Source organism: Phalacrocorax aristotelis, chromosome 23 (genome assembly GCF_949628215.1).
Source record: "Phalacrocorax aristotelis chromosome 23, bGulAri2.1, whole genome shotgun sequence".
In the NCBI taxonomy this organism is placed as follows: Eukaryota; Metazoa; Chordata; class Aves; order Suliformes; family Phalacrocoracidae; genus Phalacrocorax; species Phalacrocorax aristotelis.
In genome coordinates, this window is record NC_134298.1 from 1,254,339 (window position 1) to 1,273,359 (window position 19,021).

A 19,021-nucleotide genomic window follows, 5' to 3' on the forward strand; every position below is an offset into this window, starting at 1 on the left:
CAGCACTTGAACTGAGTTCTGCCAGCACTGCTGCATTCCTGCCCTAGAAATTCTGGGGCCTTTCATCCCAGCACTCACAAGAAGTCTTCAATGGGGAATGGGCATGCTCTATACCTGGCAATGAAAAGGCAGCAGTGTTGGAAATCACAGCACAGCCCATATCATTAGCTGTGACAGTCTGCATTGAAGATGAGCTTGTCAGGAAATTGTTACCTCTGCAAAGGGTGCCTGTGTTCCTGCGGCAATGAAGGGCAGGTATAAAAGCCAGAGCAAGTCCCCGCTCTCTCATCCACTTCTCTTGCCTCCTTCTCCTTGGGAACAGGTGAGTCCTGAGCCCCTTCTTCTCCTCTTCCAAAGTGAAATCTCTCCTTGATGGACACTTGAGCTGCTACTGGCTCTGGCCTGTGCTCAGGCTTTGGAGCATCATGCCACGGGAGAGAGAAGTGGGGAGGAAGCCTGCTAGAGGGACGCTGGGACATGTCAGAGGGGGCATTGGTTTACAAGTTAGGAGAGGGCGTCCGTGGGCAAGGCTGTCATTTGTAGGGGAAGGAATACTGTGTGGTTTTTGGCACAGCTTTCAGGTCCTCGCACAGTAGTACCTTGCCTCTTTTGTGACAGGGAAATAAGCTGCACCTCACCCATCCTTGTGCTCTGCTTCCTCCCTGCCTTGTCTGCCAGGTGCACCTCCAGCCCAGAGACATGTCCTGCTACAGCCAGTGCCTGCCATGCCGGCCCTGCGGCCCGACCCCGCTGGCCAACAGCTGCAATGAGCCCTGTGTCAGGCAGTGCCAGAACTCCACTGTCGTCATTGAGCCCCCAGCTGTGGTGGTGACCCTGCCCGGCCCCATCCTCAGCTCCTTCCCACAGAGCACCGTGGTGGGCTCGTCCACCTCCGCTGCTGTTGGCAGCATCCTGAGCTGTGATGGAGTGCCCATCTCCTCCGGGGGCTTTGACCTCTCCTGCATTACCAGCCGCTACTGTGGCAGAAGGTGCCCTCCCTGCTAAAGATGCTGGGAAAGCCCCAGGGAGACAGCCTGAGGAACTCAGAATATGGTGCTGGGCAGAGAATTGCTCTCCTGGATTGTGTTTTCAGCACATCTCAGCGACCTTGCCTTTGCCTCCCTTTACTTTGTTGGCTTTGGTTCCCCTTGGCAGCAAGGGCCCACAAAGGCCAGCCTGGTGGGGACCATCTGTCTCCTCTCCGTCTATGGGGCAGGCAGAAAGACTTTGTGAAGGGACTTCTCCATGGCCAGCGACCGCACACTCTCAGCTGCCTCTGGGGCTCCCTGCATCGCTGTCCTCCACTCAGAGTGACTTTGCTTCCCTCTCTGGACTCATTAAAGTTGTGCCGCATTCAAGCCTGGCCTCCATGTGGTCCTTCCCTCTGTGGACACTCTCCAAGCTGCCAAAGCAGAGGGGTGTTGTTCTGTGGTGGAAAGGGGTGAGGGCACAAGGACACCCTTGTTCCTTCAGAGAGGATTGGGAGGTTGGGACATGCCGCAGTGGCTCCACTTTTGGGCACCATCCCTTGGTCCTGAGGAAGACATTTCTGGCTGCTTTGCTGCCGGTGACCATCAGGCCTTGCCCTGCTGTGTCTCTGCCCACAAATGCCCAGCAAGGCAGGAGGCCCTGAGGGCTCAGAAGCCCCATGAGCCCCCTGAGGAAGGGCATTTCTCTGCCTTTTGAAGAGAGGGTATTTAGCTCAAAGGGAGCCTAGATACAGGTTCACTACTACATCACTTCTGATGTCTCAGTGTCTGTAGCCTGAGGGGAGTCTGTCTTGACCCAGACAGGTTGTGCTCGTGTGTGTGAATTTGTGCGCACACTGCAGGGGAAATTCAGATTGTAACTGCTCAGCAGTGGTAACCTGTGACCAAGGAACGATCTGCCACGCAGGGAAAATGTCCCAAATGCAGAAAGGGTTAAAGTGGCTGGCAGCAGGAAAGCCAGAGACAGAAGGGTCCCTGAAAGGCAGTGCAGTTTCCCTTGGTGACGGTGTTGAGACAAGAACCAGGCGCAGCACTGTCCTGTAGCAATCCTGGAATGTGAATGCTCAGTGGCCACCTTTGGGCAGCAGAGCTGGTGCTGGAGGATGGACCCAAAGCCAGGCTGAGGTGCCTCATGCAGCACTCATAGGATTGGTGCTGCTGCCGGTGTATATAAGGAGTTGGCTCTGGATGCACATTTGCAGACTCCTTGTAGAAGTGCTTACAGTGGTAGGACTCTACCCAATACATTGATCATTTGGTGGGATTTGTTTTTCATATCTAAGCAGGAGTCTGACCTCACACATATTTGCGTGTGTGCATGCCTGTGAGTGTGCATACCTCTGTGTGCGTATAGGTGTGCATGAGTGTGCACCCCTGAGGGCAGATCAAAGGTATTGCTAGAGTCAAGGTACACCACAGCCAGTGGCCCTCCCCTTCCCCGCAATGCCAGTCACCTCCTCATAGAAAGCAATGGGGTTGGTGAAGAATATTTTGCCCTCAGTTGTCTCATGTGACCTGCTCCCAACCCTCTTTCTGCCTTTCGTGAGTTGAGAAAAGGCTTCTGAGAGTATTTGCTTCATGTTCATCCCAGGGACTGAGAAGTGACTGCCCAGTCAGCTCCTTGAACACCCTCGGATGCATCCCAAGCAGTCCCATGAACTTGTGTATGTCCCAATGGTGGGAAGAGCTCCTTAGCTCTTTCTTCTTCTACTGTGGCTGCTGCGTCGCTCCCACAGAGTCTGCGGGGGACTGAGGGATGTGGTAGGCCTGAGGAGAAGCCGTAGCACTAAACACTGAGGACAAACAGGCATTGAGTACGTGAGCCTTTTCCCCGTCATTTGTCACCAGGTCCCCTTCCTCACTGAGCAATAAGCCCACATCTACTTAGCCTTCCAAGCACCCCCATCCCACGGTTAAACCCCATATCCATGTCCAAGGTACTCGAGGACAGACAGATGGCAGGGAGAAAGCTTTAGTGTGGGTGAGTGGGCTCAAGATGGGCACGTTACTCTCATTAGCTGCGTATGCCCTTCACACCAAGTGCAGATCAGTCTCCCCTCAACCACGTTGAAGCCTTGGGCACAGGACTTGCAGAAGATGACTCTGTCAAGTCTAACACCTGTGTGGTGACCCTGGACAGTGTAGACAGCCTCTCTTTGGTTGTGAGGCTTCTCAACTAACTCTAGGTGCCTAGAGGTCAAGACTTGTGTGTGTGCGAGTGTGTGTGCTGTTTACGCCAGCTGTCTAGTCTGGCATCCATCCTCCAGTAAATCAACTTCTTCCCAATGTTCTCCCTCAGCCAAGGGGTCCATGGCTTCATGTGGAGGATGGTGCACGAAGAGAAGTTGTTGGATCATTTCCATTGGCTGAGCACCTGGTGAGTGAAGCCCACCCAAGACATGTAGCATAGACTTCCAATGCCTTGCATATTTAAGGGGATTAAGGAGGATTTCCTCTGCTCTTGAGCCACATGAAATTCCTGGTATGTAAATGCCTAAAGAAGAAGAAAGGAGGGAAAGGGATCCTTCAGGTGGTGATGCAGCTCCACCTGTCTTAGACACCCAGCTGAGGATGAAACCGATTCTCCCCTAGAGAGCTGATGAAGAATCCCCCCTTGTCTGCAGGGAGGGCTTGGATGAGACCCCTCGGTTCAGCTGGCTTCTCAGCAGAGCTGCCTTGGAGGGGATTCAGCTCAGAGACTTTTGCCTTCAATCACTGAGGCATGGATACCTCTTCCCAAGTTGAGATGTCCGACTTATCCATCGGAGCCGCTCGCTGGACTCCTGCCTGAGTCCTCAGAAACAACCTGGCACTTCTAGAGGGCTTTTAGGCCTGTATACGAGGCAGGCTGAGCCATTTCTCTCTCGCAACTGTCTTTTCTCCACCCAAAGAAGGGGGGTAAGCTGAGGAGCTGCAATAAGAGTATTTCATCATACATCTTTCAACTTGGTCAGCAGAAGTCCTTCCCCCGACTCTGAGATGGCAGAATTACAAAGAGGTGCGTCTTACCCTTCATAGACATGCTGAGAAGCAGATGTCAGTGGAGATAATGGAGCTATTTCCAAAAGCTTCCTGTGCTGAGACGTGGAAGAGAGCAAACAGACAAGACCACGAGTCCTTGTGTAATGACTGTCATGCTAGTCTGCTGCCCTGTGCTGCTGCCATCTCAGTTGGAAGCCCCTGTGATCAACTGAAGAGGTCAGAAAATCTCTTCCAGCGCCACGTTGTCATGATGGTTTTTCTGTTCCCTTGGTCTCATTTACTGAGACTGCAACTCCGTATTTCCTGCCTTGAAGAGTGCAGGGATGTTCTTCCCTTCCTCTGCAACAGCCTTTCAGGTAGCTGGAGACCCTCAGCCTGCTCTCCACAGTTTCCTAAGTGGGATTTTCATCTCATGGAAGCAATTGCATTCCACATCATCTGAAGGAAATGCCCGCGCTCGATCTAAGAAATAATTCCCCATGGTCATTTGATGGTGTAGGCCTGACCTTCAGGGTCAGATCTAAGTGTCCAAATGTGTTTCTGCAGCAAAGGGTTTCCCCATCGATTTTAACTTAGCGTACGTGCTGTTTCCCTGTGCTCTGCACCAACTACTTTGTCAGGGATGATGGCTTTGTTGCACTACTAGTAGCATCTGAAGGACCAGCACAGGCATGCAGACTCACACAGAAACTTTCCTGGCTCTGCAGATGAACCTCGGTGCTTGGGGGGCACATGGCAAATGGGACAAGTGTGGAAGAAAGAATTTGTCCTTCTTGGTTTCCCAGGCAGGTGGCATTCCCAGGTCTCCCCTGTGGTGGTATTTGCACTGACGTACTCCCTGACAGTAAGAGGCAAGGCATCCACCATAGCCCTCATGTGGAAGAACAGCAACCTCCCTACCTCGGTGTACTTCTTCCTCCGTAATCTCTCCTTTCTGGAGATGTGGTACGCTATGGGTGTTGCTCCCACAGCCATAGGAGGCATGCTGGGGACTAGCGAGACCATCTCCTCCAGTGTCAGCATCCTCCAGTTGTTCTTTCTTCTCTCCCTAGGATCCACTGAGTGTTTTCTCCTCTCTGTCATGGCCTATGACCACCACTCAGCCATGTCCTGCCCCTTGAGATACAGCTCTGTCATGAGCAGTGTCCTCTCTGCTCGGCTGGCACTCAGCTCCTGGCTGGGAGGCTTTCTGGCCATCTCGCTGCTGACCTTTCTGACATCCAGACTAACGCTAGGTGCTCCAGATGTCATCAATCATTTCCTCTGCAATATAGATTCCTGCCTTGCCCTCTCCTGCAGTGACATATGGCCCATGGAGCTAGTGACCTTCCTTGTCTCCGTAATTATTGTGGTGGCCTCCTGTGTGCTCACCCTTCTGTCCTACATGTACGTCACCCCTTCCATGCTGAGAATCCAGTCAGCCCATGGCCAGAAAAAGGCTTTTCCATTTGCTCTGCCCATCTCCGTGTCATCATGATCTGGTACGGCTCCACCCTGTTCTGTATGTCAAGCCATCGGCTGAGAACTCCTGGACCTGAACAAACTTGCGATTACCTTTAACACAGCCTTAACTCCTTGTTGAACCCCTTCATTTACACACTCAGGAAGAAAGAAGTGAAGCAAGCTCTGGGGTGGGCTTTCCAGAAGAAGTGAAGTGGCTTCTCAAAGAGCCTCAGTGGAAGCAAACAGATTCACCCGCTCCCTCCCACAGCTTCTGCCCTGCAGAAGGTCCTCACGGAGGTGTAAGTGCGCCTGAGCATCACAGGGAGGGAGAAGCCACCAATCCCACAGTGAGCTCATCTCACTCACCTTACAGCCATCTTAGGCTGGGCTGAGCCTCGGTTCTGATGCTCCCACCTCCCTCTGTTCACTCCTGGGTAAATTCAGAAGGCCTCACAGTGCTCTAAAGACCAGTGCTTGGAAAGGGTCACAAACCCCATCCAGACACAGTGCAACAGAACCCTGGAGGAGTGGTCCTCACACAGGTTTGTATTCCAGTTTCCCAAGTCCTTCATTTTGTCAGGGATTCATATCAATCCCCTAAAGAAGTCCCAGCAGCTGGCTCACTGCTTTAGGAAATGGACATGTATTTCTCCATTTAGTCCCACGTTTTCTGGATGCATCTATGCCCCATCCTCATGGCTGTTTGGCAGAATCATGCCCTGGTTCAAGATAAAATCTGGCAATGTCTGGCATCGCTACCTAGCGCCAGTATTCCTAGCATAAGACAGTCAACAAAATATGCACTCCCCTTCCTTCCCTCTATCCAGTATCTGAATGGACTTGTACATCTCTAATGCAAAACATCCAAATCACTATGCCTCACACTAAATGAGTCTGGGCAATTCCACATCTACACCCCCACACTGGGCTGTAACAGTCCGTCCTTCCTCACATTTTGGGCTTTGTTGTGGAATCACTTCAATGAGATTGGCAAAGTCCCCAAACTGCAGAGCTGTGAAATGCCGGCTGGGTAGCAAGACTCTCTCTACGCTTACTGGGAGGATGTTAGCACTTCCAAGGGGCACTTGCTTTTCCCCTTCCTATGAGTGTCATTTCAGAAGAGATGAATCACACTCTCAAAGCTCTTCTTCCTGCTCACTGACAGCAAAGGGGGTCCACATGACCATAAGGAGGAGGCATCAACGTGCCAGGCACACCTTGATGAACAGTGTGGCATCAGTTTTGCCTGAGTGTAGAGCTCTCCAGGTGAGATGATTGAGTCCAGACCGAAATTCTAATCCTCCCTTCTGCAAGCAGTGGTGCTTCGGGAGGCGATTCTCCTGTGTCCACCTGTCCTGGGCACTTGGCTCTTAGACCTGCAGCCAGGCCCAGGCACCAGTGCCCAAGGACAAGCTGATGCCCACCCTTGTCAGCTGGGCTCTCTTTCCCAATGGCATTTGGGAAAATCCCTGGGACAGCCCACTGGGGATGGAGAAAGAGCCTGAGCCTGTCTCCACCCTTGAGTAGCCCTCACTGTTTGTCATTCCTTGCTTTTGGGGGAGAATTGTGTCAGTGGAGTGTTGAAGCCCTCTGCAGCCTCAGAGAGCAACCAAAAGCAGGACCTGAAATGTCCAAGGGACCCGAGGCACAGTGGGGTGCAAGCCACTGAGGGCTGCCGGCCATTCCCCATCAACGCTGCCTAGAGCCCTCTGAGGTAAATAGGGGCATGCAAAGCCTCCAACAGGGCTGGTGGATCAGACCCACATCGCCTGGGAAGGCAGGCCATCCTGGAACAGCAGTGGGACAACAACCAAGTACCCTAGGCTTTCTCAGGTGAAGGGGATCATGCTTCATGAGCAACAGACTCCAATTCAGAGGGTAGGATCCAGCTGGAAAGTCAGCACCCTCCAGCTGAGCTTCCCCATGCAGTGCTGGGGTAGGATTACCTGAGAATAGGTCCCCAGCAACATTCCTGTCACCTGTGGGAAGAAACAAGATTTACAGACATGTGGTTCCCATCCATTGGACAGAGAAACCAGCATGGATTCAGGGACATAGGGTTTCTTCCCAGCTAAGCACTGGTGATTTCCCTGAGAAGGAGAAGAAACATTTGAAGAAAAGGATTGGGACCACTTGCTGGCAGTGGATTAGTGCAGGAAGGGTTTGAACAGAGAATCTTGTCCAGCACCTGGCTGATGTGTCTTTTTCACTTGCTGACAGCCAGGTGCAGGGCAAGGAAAGGCCCTTCTCTCCTTGGGCTACTATGGCCACGGGGCAAAAGCCTGAGAGCAGTTGTGACTCCTGCCACATGCTTCATTCTCCAGCTGTGGCCATCAGTGGAGGCACAGGGAAGGGGAACAAGAAGACAAGCTGACACGTTACCTGCCCTGGGTACTCACTGCAATGTACCAGCTATTTTAAGCAGAGGGCATTCCCAAGCCTGGTTTGGTTTGTTTATGGTGTAGCCTCCAATGGGTCTGCCCCAGGTCAGGTTTCTTTGTCCATTTTCATCATCAAAGACCCTGGATCTAGACACAGCTGTAAAATCCAGGCTGGCATGTGCTTTGCAGGTGCACAGGCTGGGGAGGCAGAGGCCCAGCCTCACCACAGCCCCCAGGTGCCATTGCTGGGCAGGCTGAGCTCAGGGCTGCATGCAAGCAGTGGCAGGGAGGGAACCACTCCTCAGAGCACCCCACCACGTTTCTGTGCAGCGCTGCAAGCTGTGGGCACCAGTGTGGGCTCAGTGCACAGAAATAGGCAGCGCTGTCCTGGAGCTCGGCACCCTGCACATCCAGAGACACCTGGGAGTCCTCTGCAGACAGCTTGGAGGAGAACCTCCCTGAATGCACCTCAGGTTTCCATTTGTCCAGCCGCAGCAGCACCTGAGGGGACTGGGTCTGGCGCTGCTGGTACCAGAAGATGTAAGGATTGGAATAGCTGGTGGAGAAGTTGCAGTGCAGAGTTGCATTGTGTCCCTCCTGGATGGTCATTTTTGCTGGGAACTGGAGCACAGTGTCCCTTTGGGCATGACCTGTGAAGCCAGAAAGAGTTTTCAGCTTTGCTTGCCTGTGTACCTTTCTGTCTATCACTTCGTCAGCCTGCTCACTGTCCCCAGTTTCCATATCACTTCTCCAAGCCTCTGAAAGGCTGAGCTGGTTGGCCCTGCACACTGCTTTCTGCAGGTTCTTGCCGCTCCTCACACCCCAGATCAGCCTGCTTTTCAGCCATACTCACTGGTCTTTCAGTCCACTCATTCTCCCCACATCTGCCCCTGACCTATGTTAGCTACTGGTCTCTCCTTCCGCAGCAGAAGACATCAGCTGTTCCTCTCCCACCTCTCACCACATCATCTTGCTCGAAGAGTTCCTCCATATGACACAGCGCATCCTCTGCCCTTGCCCTGTCCTTGTATGGCATTTCAGCTCTTCTTGCATTGAGTTAGCCTGCTCCATGTGTTGCCCAAGGTTTACGACCACCCCTACAGACATTGGTAGCATTGTATCCAATACACCTAGGAGAGAAGCTCCTATACGCCGCATTGCTCCATTCCCTAGCATCTTTCTTTCCTTCAGGCTTCATCTGTGTTAGCAGCACACTCAGGAATGCTGAGTGCCTGCGAATTTCTGGGGAGCTTTTATTGCTCCTCTGATGCCCATTACTTCTGACATCTCCCAGGTTATTTGCTGTAGCCATCTGCAGCCCCTACTCTCCCTACAGAAACACTCACAGATCCCCCACGGAGCCAGGACTCACATCTCCTCCTTCCACCACTAGCTGCACAAACTCTGGCCTCATTCTCCCCAGCTTGAAAGTTGCATCTCACCAAAGTCTGCCAGTTCCACCAGGGCTGCCAGGAAAATGAGGACCATGTCACACTCTCCCTTCATGGGGTGCCTAGGGACCTGCCAGCATGAGGGTTCTGATGCTTGCAACCCTACCTCTTCTTCTGCCTCTGCCAGATCAAAGAGGCCTCCAAACCACAGCCCAGAGGGTGGAGCAGAACTCCCTCCCTGCTGCTCCAGGCAGGCCTCTTTGGGTCTGTCCCCCAGCCTCTACCACAAAAAGGCTCTCTAGCGAGGTAACCGGCTCACGTCAAAGGGACAGGCATCCCTTGTGAATGTCTGACATCAACCACCTAGCCAGCTGCACAGGCCTGCACCCAGCTCTGCAGGAGATGGAGAAGGCACCCCTGTGCCCACCCGTGTCCACCCTGTCCCTGGGCGTGCCTGGATGGAGAGAGGACCTGGCACACACTGAAGTGCCTGGCCCCAGGGCTGGCACACTCTCTCCCCTCTCCTCTGCCCATAGAGAAGGCACTCCAAGAGCAACATCTCTGTAAAGTGCATCTGCTGCAGAAACCAGCTGCACAGGGACAGACAAACTCCCTCACTCTGGCAGGGGGAGGACGCGGCACACAGCTCCCTGTTGTACAGGCAGTCCCTCTTTGTCCCTTCACCTACCCACAACCTCCAGCAGCTTGTCCTGCCTTGGGCCCCAGAACCACAATACCCAGGCAAGCAAAACGGTCACTTGATTTCATATCTTCTGCTGTTGGCTGCCGGGAGCAGGGCTCCTCTGCCCCTTCTCACCCAGGCCCCTTTGCTCACAGAGTTGGCAGGGACTGCACGAAGCAGGTTATTAGCAGAGCAGCCCCCATTCCAACCTTGCTCCCACGGGCACTTCAGGGTGCTGCTCTTCAGTTGAGGCCATGGCAGAATGACAGTGGGCTGCCCTCTGCTCTCCAGTGACTGCAAACCTGCCAGGAGTTCCTTTGTAATACAGCTCTAGCTGCCACAACATTCCCCGGCTGAGGCAGGGAAGAGGGCTGTACCTTTCCTCTCTGCCTCTGAAGCCTCTGAGCATGGACTTGCCAGCTCTGCCAGCTCCTACAGCCACACAGGCCTCACTGGGGACTGGCTGGGCCCAGCACCCCATGCCCAGAGGCCTCCTTCCAGCTCTCACTCGCCTCAGACCTTCAGCCCCGTAGGGCAACCTAGCTCATCGCTTTGTGGCGCTCGGTCTGAGGTTAAGGGGAGTCCTGTGCAACAAGCTCTATGCCCCAAACACCGGCAACCGCGGGATCCACGTGAAGGTGTCTCTGACAATCGGGATCTCCTTCTCATATTGATGCTGAGGTAGAACTGCTGCATCTACAGGATGCCTTTCGACCAGCAGCAGGAGTGGCTGGGAAGTGGACTGTGGAGCTGGAGGGCCGAGTTAGGAAGTGTGTATCTGAGCCCAGAGTTTGACAAAGTCACCAGTAAAAACCACTTCTGCTTGTGGTTTCAAAGCAGTGGCTTGTGTTAGCACTTAATCATTTGGGCCTTGGTGTTCTAAGAGGGCCTGGCTATGTTAGTGGGGCGAAAGAGATGCCCAGCCCTGCTCGCTGAGCAGCAGCAGCGCCCGGTCCCTGCGGCAGGAGGGTCTCTGCTGCCCGCCTGCCGGTGCCGAGCAGCAAGGCGCTGCTCCTCGCCGGGAGCCGGCGGGGCCGGCGGCTGCAATCGCTCCTTCCCGGGCACGGCCGGACACCGCCACCGCTCCGCTCGCGCTCCCTGCCCCGCTGCCGCTGGCGCCGCCGCTGTCGCGGGGGATTCCTGTCTGCGTCGCGGTGGGAGGGCGGGGGCCGGTGCCGCTACCGGGGCCGGTCGCTCGGGGGAAGCGCCCCGGGGCCGGGCGGGGCCGGGCGGGGCCGGGCGGGGCCGGGCGGGGCCGGGCGGGGCCGGGCGGGGCCGGGCGGGCGGAGCGGCAGCGCCCCCTGGCGGGCCCGCCCGGGGCCGTCCCCCCGCCCCCGCCCCACACGCCCGGCCCCGCCCGCGCCGGTTCGTGCCCGGCCGCAGCCCCGGCTCCTCTCCCCGTGTCTCCCACGGCGCAGTAATACACCGCCGCGTCCCCGCGCCGGGGCCGGGCGAGCCGCAGGACGCTGGACCGGCGGTCTGGGGCCACCCACAGCCGCCCCGCGGGGTCCCGCAGCTCTTTGGCCCCTTTTACAGCGAGCGCGATGAATGCGGGGGCTCGGCCCGGGAGCTGACGGTACCAGGAGATAGCGTCGTTGGTCTGTATGTTGGGGTGTGAGCAGGTGATGTTGATGCCGGTGTCCTCGGTGGTCTCTGCCGACGGCTCCTGCTGCACCTGGGCTCTGCCAGCAGCCACTGCCAAGAAAAGAGAAGGAAAGGACAAGGGTTGTCAAAGATCGCCCAGCTCCGATGGCTCTTTTAGGAGAGAAGCATCAGGAAGAATGGCAGCGAGACAGGACAGGAACAGATCGGGACATGCACCTATGAGCAGAGATGGAGAGCGATCCTGGCGTGGGTGTGTGGTGCGACAGGAGAAGGCTGGGAGGGAATTTGAAATTCATGCATGCAGATATTAGATAAACGTCAGGGGCATGGATAGATGGATGGAGAGAGGAAGAGCAGGGAGAGTGGGTGTGAGAGTGAAGGACAGAGGGCTACCCTCAGGGCAACGGTAGCTGCTGAATGTACAGGGAAATGCAGGCGTACGTGCAGGCAGCCGTTACTGACAGAAATGAAGAAGAAATCAGGAGAATAAAAAGAACAGGAAAGAGGAACGCCGGATGGCAGAGAGGCAGGGAGGGGGAAAGACACGCTCAAGGAGGAGAAGGAAGAGTTGGCTCTGAGCCCCCTGGGGAAGAGTCCGGGCACCGCCCCGGCCCCCACCCACCGCCGCCAGCCCCGCGCACCCAGGAGCACGGCGGCCAGCCCCGCCAGCCCTGCGCCCCGGCACCGCCGCATCCCGCCGCTCCGCCGCCCGCGCCTCGCTGCGCCCCGCCAGCCCCGGCTCTCTGCTCCGGCCGCGCCGCCTCCTCTCCCCCTCCTCTTCTCTCCTCGTCCCCTCCGCCGCCGCCAGCTCCGCCCCGGGGCTGCGCCCTGCGCCGGCGCCGCTCGGGGTCTCGCCCGGCCCCGCAGCGCTCAGTGGCTCTGCACGGGCAGAGGTTTCTCTCCTGGGAAATGGACTCTCCCCGTCCTCCTGGTGAGCAAGGACTCCCCCGCAACAATAACCCCGCACAGCGCCAGGCACGGCCTGGGGGAGCTGCAGGGCCCTGAGCCAGGAGATGGACCAGCTTCCCAGAGCTGCCTCCGAGCTCAGGGGCTGGCAACACCAGCCACTGATTTCCTGCGCATGGCAGTGAGGAGGCTGAGAGCCTGCCTCGGCTGCCTCTCTGCAGTCCCAGCACACTGCCTAGAAGTTGTGTCTAGGCAAAGCGGCTGTGACTTGACTTCTACCAGCACTGCTGCATTCCTGCCCTAGAAATTCTGGGGCCTTTCATCCCAGCACTCACAAGAAACCTTCAGTGGGGAATGGGCATGCTCTATACCTGGCAATGAAAAGGCAGCAGTGTTGGAAATCACAGCATAGCCCATATCATTAGCTGTGACAGTCTGCATTGAAGATGAGCTTGTCAGGAGATTGTTACCTCTGCAAAGGGTGCCTGTGTTCCTGCGGCAATGAAGGGCAGGTATAAAAGCCAGAGCAAGTCCCCGCTCTCTCATCCACTTCTCTTGCCTCCTTCTCCTTGGGAACAGGTGAGTCCTGAGCCCCTTCTTCTCCTCTTCCAAAGTGAAATCTCTCCTTGATGGACACTTGAGCTGCTACTGGCTCTGGCCTGTGCTCAGGCTTTGGAGCATCATGCCACGGGAGAGAGAAGTGGGGAGGAAGCCTGCTAGAGAGAGGCTGGGACATGTCAGAGGGGGCATTGGTTTACAAGTTAGGAGAGGGTGTCCGTGGGCAAGGCTGTCATTTGTAGGGGAAGGAATACTGTGTGGTTTCTGGCACCGCTTTCAGGTCCTCGCACAGTAGTACCTTGCCTCTTTTGTGACAGGGAAATAAGCTGCACCTCACCCATCCTTGTGCTCTGCTTCCTCCCTGCCTTGTCTGCCAGGTGCACCTCCAGCCCAGAGACATGTCCTGCTACAGCCAGTGCCTGCCATGCCGGCCCTGCGGCCCGACCCCGCTGGCCAACAGCTGCAATGAGCCCTGTGTCAGGCAGTGCCAGAACTCCACTGTCGTCATTGAGCCCCCGGCTGTGGTGGTGACCCTGCCCGGCCCCATCCTCAGCTCCTTCCCACAGAGCACCGTGGTGGGCTCGTCCACCTCCGCTGCTGTTGGCAGCATCCTGAGCTGTGATGGAGTGCCCATCTCCTCCGGGGGCTTTGACCTCTCCTGCATTACCAGCCGCTACTGTGGCAGAAGGTGCCCTCCCTGCTAAAGATGCTGGGAAAGCCCCAGGGAGACAGCCTGAGGAACTCAGAATATGGTGCTGGGCAGAGAATTGCTCTCCTGGATTGTGTTTTCAGCACATCTCAGTGACCTTGCCTTTGCCTCCCTTTACTTTGTTGGCTTTGGTTCCCCTTGGCAGCAAGGGCCCACAAAAGCCAGCCTGGTGGGGACCATCTGTCTCCTCTCCGTCTATGGGGCAGGCAGAAAGACTTTGTGAAGGGACTTCTCCATGGCCAGCGACCGCACACTCTCGGCTGCCTCTGGGGCTCCCTGCATCGCTGTCCTCCACTCAGAGTGACTTTGCTTCCCTCTCTGGACTCATTAAAGTTGTGCCACATTCAAGCCTGGCCTCCATGTGGTCCTTCCCTCTGTGGACACTCTCCAAGCTGCCAAAGCAGAGGGGTGTTGTTCTGTGGTGGAAAGGGGTGAGGGCACAAGGACACCCTTGTTCCTTCAGAGAGGATTGGGAGGTTGGGACATGCCGCAGTGGCTCCACTTTTGGGCACCATCCCTTGGTCCTGAGGAAGACATTTCTGGCTGCTTTGCTGCCGGTGACCATCAGGCCTTGCCCTGCTGTGTCTCTGCCCACAAATGCCCAGCAAGGCAGGAGGCCCTGAGGGCTCAGAAGCCCCATGAGCCCCCTGAGGAAGGGCATTTGTCTTGCTATGGCCAGAGCTGTGCTGGGTTGGCAGGAGGTGGGTGTGGGGCTCCCGAAGATGATTGGCTTTGCAGAATGAGAGGAGTGGTAAAGCAGGGAACAGCCTTTAGGATGGCCCACAGCTGCTACTCCACCTTCCTCTCCTCTCCCCCACCGATCATGGGGCCATGCCTGGCAGGCATGAGCATCAGCAGAGGGGAAATTCGCCCATGCCACTGAGTATGTTGAGGCTGGAGAATGGAGGTAAGCCTGTGGGAGCTGAGGGTAGTCAGCACAGAAATGGGGATGGTGAAATGATGTATTTCTGAGGGAGATCAAATTGCTCTGATACAGAGCAGGCAGGAGAATGTGAAGATCAGCAAGGATGAGGGTACCGGGTGCACTTCCCATGAAAGCTGCATGTGAGCCTCAAAGCTCTTGACTGCTTCATTGGTCCCCCCAGAGAGTTTGTTCTGAGGAATTGGCTGCCATTCTGGGGGTAGAGGATATTTTTCCATGTAAATTTCATGCCTTGTGATCAGTGGAAATGTCACCTGGCAGCCACTGAAATCTCATATTGTAATTCCTTCATGTAAAATCAGATGTTGTGACAAAAGCATACGAGCGGAAGAACAGAAATCCCCATGTCAATATCGTCCATCAGGAGGGAATTATGGTCATTGTCATGTTTTTATGTGGGACAGAGTTAGTTTTCTTCACTGTAGCTGGTACAGTGCTGTGCTTGGGACTTAGTGTGAAAATAATGTTGATAACACACTGATGTTTTGGTTGTTGCTGGGTAGTGCTTGTACTAGTCAAGGACTTTTCCAGCTTCCCCTGCTCTGCCGGGTGCACAAGAAGCTGTGAGGGGAGGGGGCACAGCTGAGAGAGCAGATTCAAACTGGCCAAAGGGCTATTCCATATCACGTAACATCATGGCCAGTATGTTATCTGGGAGGGGCTGGCCATGGGAGGGAGGCAGCCGTTGCGGCTCAGGGACGGGCAGCATCGGTTGGCAGGTGGTGAGTGATTATATTGTTTGTGGTTTTGATTTTTTCCCTTTTTCCCTTTTCCTTTTTATTATATTATCATTACTGTTGTTATCATAATCATTATTATTATCATTATTGTTTTATTTTAATTATTAAACTGTTCTTACCTCAAACCACAACTTGATTTTTTTTTTTTTTTTTTTTTTGCTTTTCCTCTTCTGATTCTCTTCCACGTCCCACAAGGGTGCGGGGGACTGAGCGAGCAGCTGCGTGGTGGTTAGTTGCCGGCTGGGGCTGAACCGTGACAGATGTACGAGCAGATAATGCCTTCTGATGGCTGAAAGACAAGGGAATATATGGAGAATTGCAAGGATGATACAGATGAAGAAAACCAACTTGAAAATCAGAGTGCTGCTTTGAATGTTGGGGATGGGCACCAGAAAGCCAAGGGTCTCAATGAGCATTGTGTCACCTCAGGCCAGGCTCAGCAGAGCCCAGCATCACAGTAGAAATGGTCAGTGTTGTTCCTGGAGCAGAGAAGACACTGCAGCAGCAGCAGAGACACCTGGGAGATGATGACCACAAAACTCGGTAGCCATGCTCACAAGCATAGAAAGAAGCAGAGGATCTTTGTCGTGTAATACAGCTGTTTGGGGATGGCAATGTAGCAGTCGAAGGACATCACTGAGAAGGTCAGAAACTCAGTGGTACTCAGGAATAACCGGGGAAATAACTGTGCCAGGCAGCAGGAAACACAGACGGTTGTCCTACTGACAAGGAGAATCTCCAGTGTTTTGGGGACAATGGTGAGGGTGTTGTGGATCTCCAAGAAGGAGACCTTGCCGAGGAAGAAATACGTCAGGATCCTCAGGGACTGATCACTCCCTGCAGTGAAAAAGATGAGGCCATTCCCATCCGAGTGACGAGATACATGGAAAAGGTAAGGACAAACAGGACCATGTGCCACCTGGGATGAGCTACCAAGTTGATCAGGGGAGTGGAGGATCACCCTTATGAGGAAAGGCTGAGAGGCTTGTGTTTGTTCAGCCTGGAGAAGAGAAGACTGAGGGGGGGGAATCTCATCAATACTTATAAATATTGAAAGGGTGGGTGTCGGAACGATGGGACTGGACTCTTTTCAGTAGTGCCCAATGACAGGACAAGGGGCAATGGGCACAGGCTGGAACACGGGAAGTTCCACTTAAATATGAGAAAAAAACCTCCTTTCCTGTGAGGGTGATGAGCAGTAGAACAGGCTGCCCAGAGACATGGTGGATCCTCCTTCTCTGGAGACATTCAATACCCCTGCCTGGATGTGCTCCTGTGCCCCCTGCTCTGGGTGTGCTTGCTCAAGAAAGGGGGTTGGACAAGATGATCTCCAGAGGTCCCTGCCAACCCCTAACATTCTGTGATTCTGTGTTCCTGTGATTCTGCATACCCCACTCCCAAAGGCTTTCACAATCACAACAGCCAGGTGGAAAGTCTGATCAAAACACAGCTCTCTCTTACTTTGTTGGAGAGTTCTGACCCAGTGCTGACCACAGGTGATCATCAGAGCAAGTTGGGAGGGGCGGGGGAGGGAGGGAGGGAGGGAATGAGGGAAAAAGAAAGACATGGCATATCCTCACACCGAAAAGCCCTGGGGTGACCAGCCAAAGATTGCAGGGCTGGGAGCAGCTGGGCCCCTTCTAGTCAATACAGCCACAGGCAACCCCACTAGTGCACCCCAGGCCAGCAGCATTTGCCCGCGCTGCACCCATCCGGCACTTGAGCTGGTTCTTCCACCAGCACTGTGGCATTCCTGCCCCGGAAATCCTGGGGCCTCTCGATCCCAGCACTCAGAAGAAGCCTCCGTGAGGGAAGGGGCATGGCATAAGCCGGGAAATGAAAAGGCAGCTTTGGGAAAACAACCACCCAGACCATGTCATTACCTGGGAGGTTTTCCGTCCATCATGAACACCTTAGAAAATTGGCACTTCCGTAGAAGCTACGTCTGGGCCTGGAGCAGGTCAGGGCCACCATAAAAGGCAGCCCAACTCCTCGCTCTCTCATCCACTTCTCTTGCCTCCTTCTCCTTGGAAAGCAGGTGAGTCTGAAGCCCTTTCCTCAGGTGCTTTTTCTGTGTATGCAGATGTGTGCTCCTCCATCCTATGCTGGGTCGCGGTGCTGCTTGAGATGGGGAAGAACGGTGGTGGTCTGACTCAGAGAGTGTCTGGAACTTGGTAGAGGGGGCTTTTCTTTTAAGAGGCAGGCAGCAGCCTCGTTGGCCCTGGCAACACTGTGCAGTACCATGTCTGCATAAGGCCAAGAAACCCTTTTGCCTCACTGCCCAGTTCCTACCTCCTGGCTCAGCAGGTGCCTTTGACTTTGGTGATGGACTCATGCCAGACTGCTCCTCACATGTACCTGTGCTTTGATTCTTCTCTGGTCTATCTCTCAGGTGCATCTCTGGACCAGAGACATGTCCTGCTATAGCCAGTGCCTGCCATGCCGGCCCTGCGGCCCGACCCCGCTGGCCAACAGCTGCAATGAGCCCTGTGTCAGGCAGTGCCAGAACTCCACTGTCGTCATTGAGCCCCCGGCTGTGGTGGTGACCCTGCCCGGCCCCATCCTCAGCTCCTTCCCACAGAGCACCGTGGTGGGCTCGTCCACCTCCGCTGCTGTTGGCAGCATCCTGAGCTGTGATGGAGTGCCCATCTCCTCCGGGGGCTTTGACCTCTCCTGCATTACCAGCCGCTACTGTGGCAGAAGGTGCCCTCCCTGCTAAAGCCACGGGTGACAGCCTGGACAAGGATTGCCCAGAACCCAAAAGCTCTTGCTAAACTGAGGACAGAGCTCCTGGCCATTGATTTCAGAGAGGCTGAACGTCCAGTGCTCCCACCCAAAAGGAGGGCAGCTGGAGCCCTCTCAAACATGGCCACACTCTAAATCTCCTGCCTTCCACTCCCTCCCATCTTTTTCTTGTCTTCTGAGCTAAAACTCCCAGAGCCAACCTGGGGCATCTGCTGACCCCTCTCCCTCTGTGGGACAGGCAGATGGATGCCCTGCGGAATCTTCACCATGGGCAATGGGAACAGACTTTCAGCAGCCGCTGGTGCTCTCCCTGCACTGGCAGCATCCTCTAGAATTGAACCCATTTCCCCTTCAGGGTCATTAAAGTTTTCTGCATCCCAGCCTCTGCCTCCACATAATCCTTTCCTTGGTGGATGTTGTCTCGTGTTGCCAAGGATGGAAGGCATTGCCTTTGTTGGCAGGGGGAGAAGGTGAGGGCACAAGTGGACTCTTCATCCTTCCCAGCAGAATGGGAGGGTGGGACAGATGGCAGTGGGGTCCTTCCAGTCACTGTCTCTTGGAGCTGAGGATGACATACTCAGATCCTCCACAGCCAGTGGAGATCAAGCCTTGCATTCTGGCATCTCTGCTCAGATATGGCCCCTTGGCCTCGGATCATGTCCTGCAGGAGGGAAACTGACCACTGCTATCCCCCAGTGAGGAGCCCAGTGCTGCTGGAGGCTCTGAGAGGTCAGCAGATGACAAGCCTGTAAAGAGGGGAATTCTACCTATACATCCTATACATCCTATACAACCTCCACCTCCCAGACAGTTGCCTTCACAGGGCTGAGGTGCCTCTCAGGCTGATGATGAAATCAGCCTGGCCAGGCCACACACCAGGGCCCTCATGCCCCTCACACACCCCCAGATCCCACCACACAGGGTACCCCAAGGGCAGCAGCCAGTGC

The 19,021-nt window shown here is 55.1% G+C and overlaps 1 protein-coding gene and 1 pseudogene across 1 annotated transcript; both read left to right on the plus strand.

Moving 5' to 3' along the window:
* The first annotated feature begins 244 nt into the window (after window positions 1–244).
* LOC142067843 (feather keratin Cos1-1/Cos1-3/Cos2-1-like) lies at window positions 245–1,191 on the plus strand. The gene is made up of 2 exons (XM_075116817.1): window positions 245–322; window positions 691–1,191. Exons 1-2 carry the CDS (start codon window positions 245–247, stop codon window positions 1,003–1,005), a joined length of 393 nt encoding a protein of 130 aa, XP_074972918.1. The 3' UTR covers window positions 1,006–1,191.
* Window positions 1,192–4,642: 3,451 nt separating this feature from the next.
* On the plus strand, window positions 4,643–5,978 carry LOC142067842 (olfactory receptor 6F1-like; annotated as a pseudogene).
* Window positions 5,979–19,021: the final 13,043 nt, after the last annotated feature.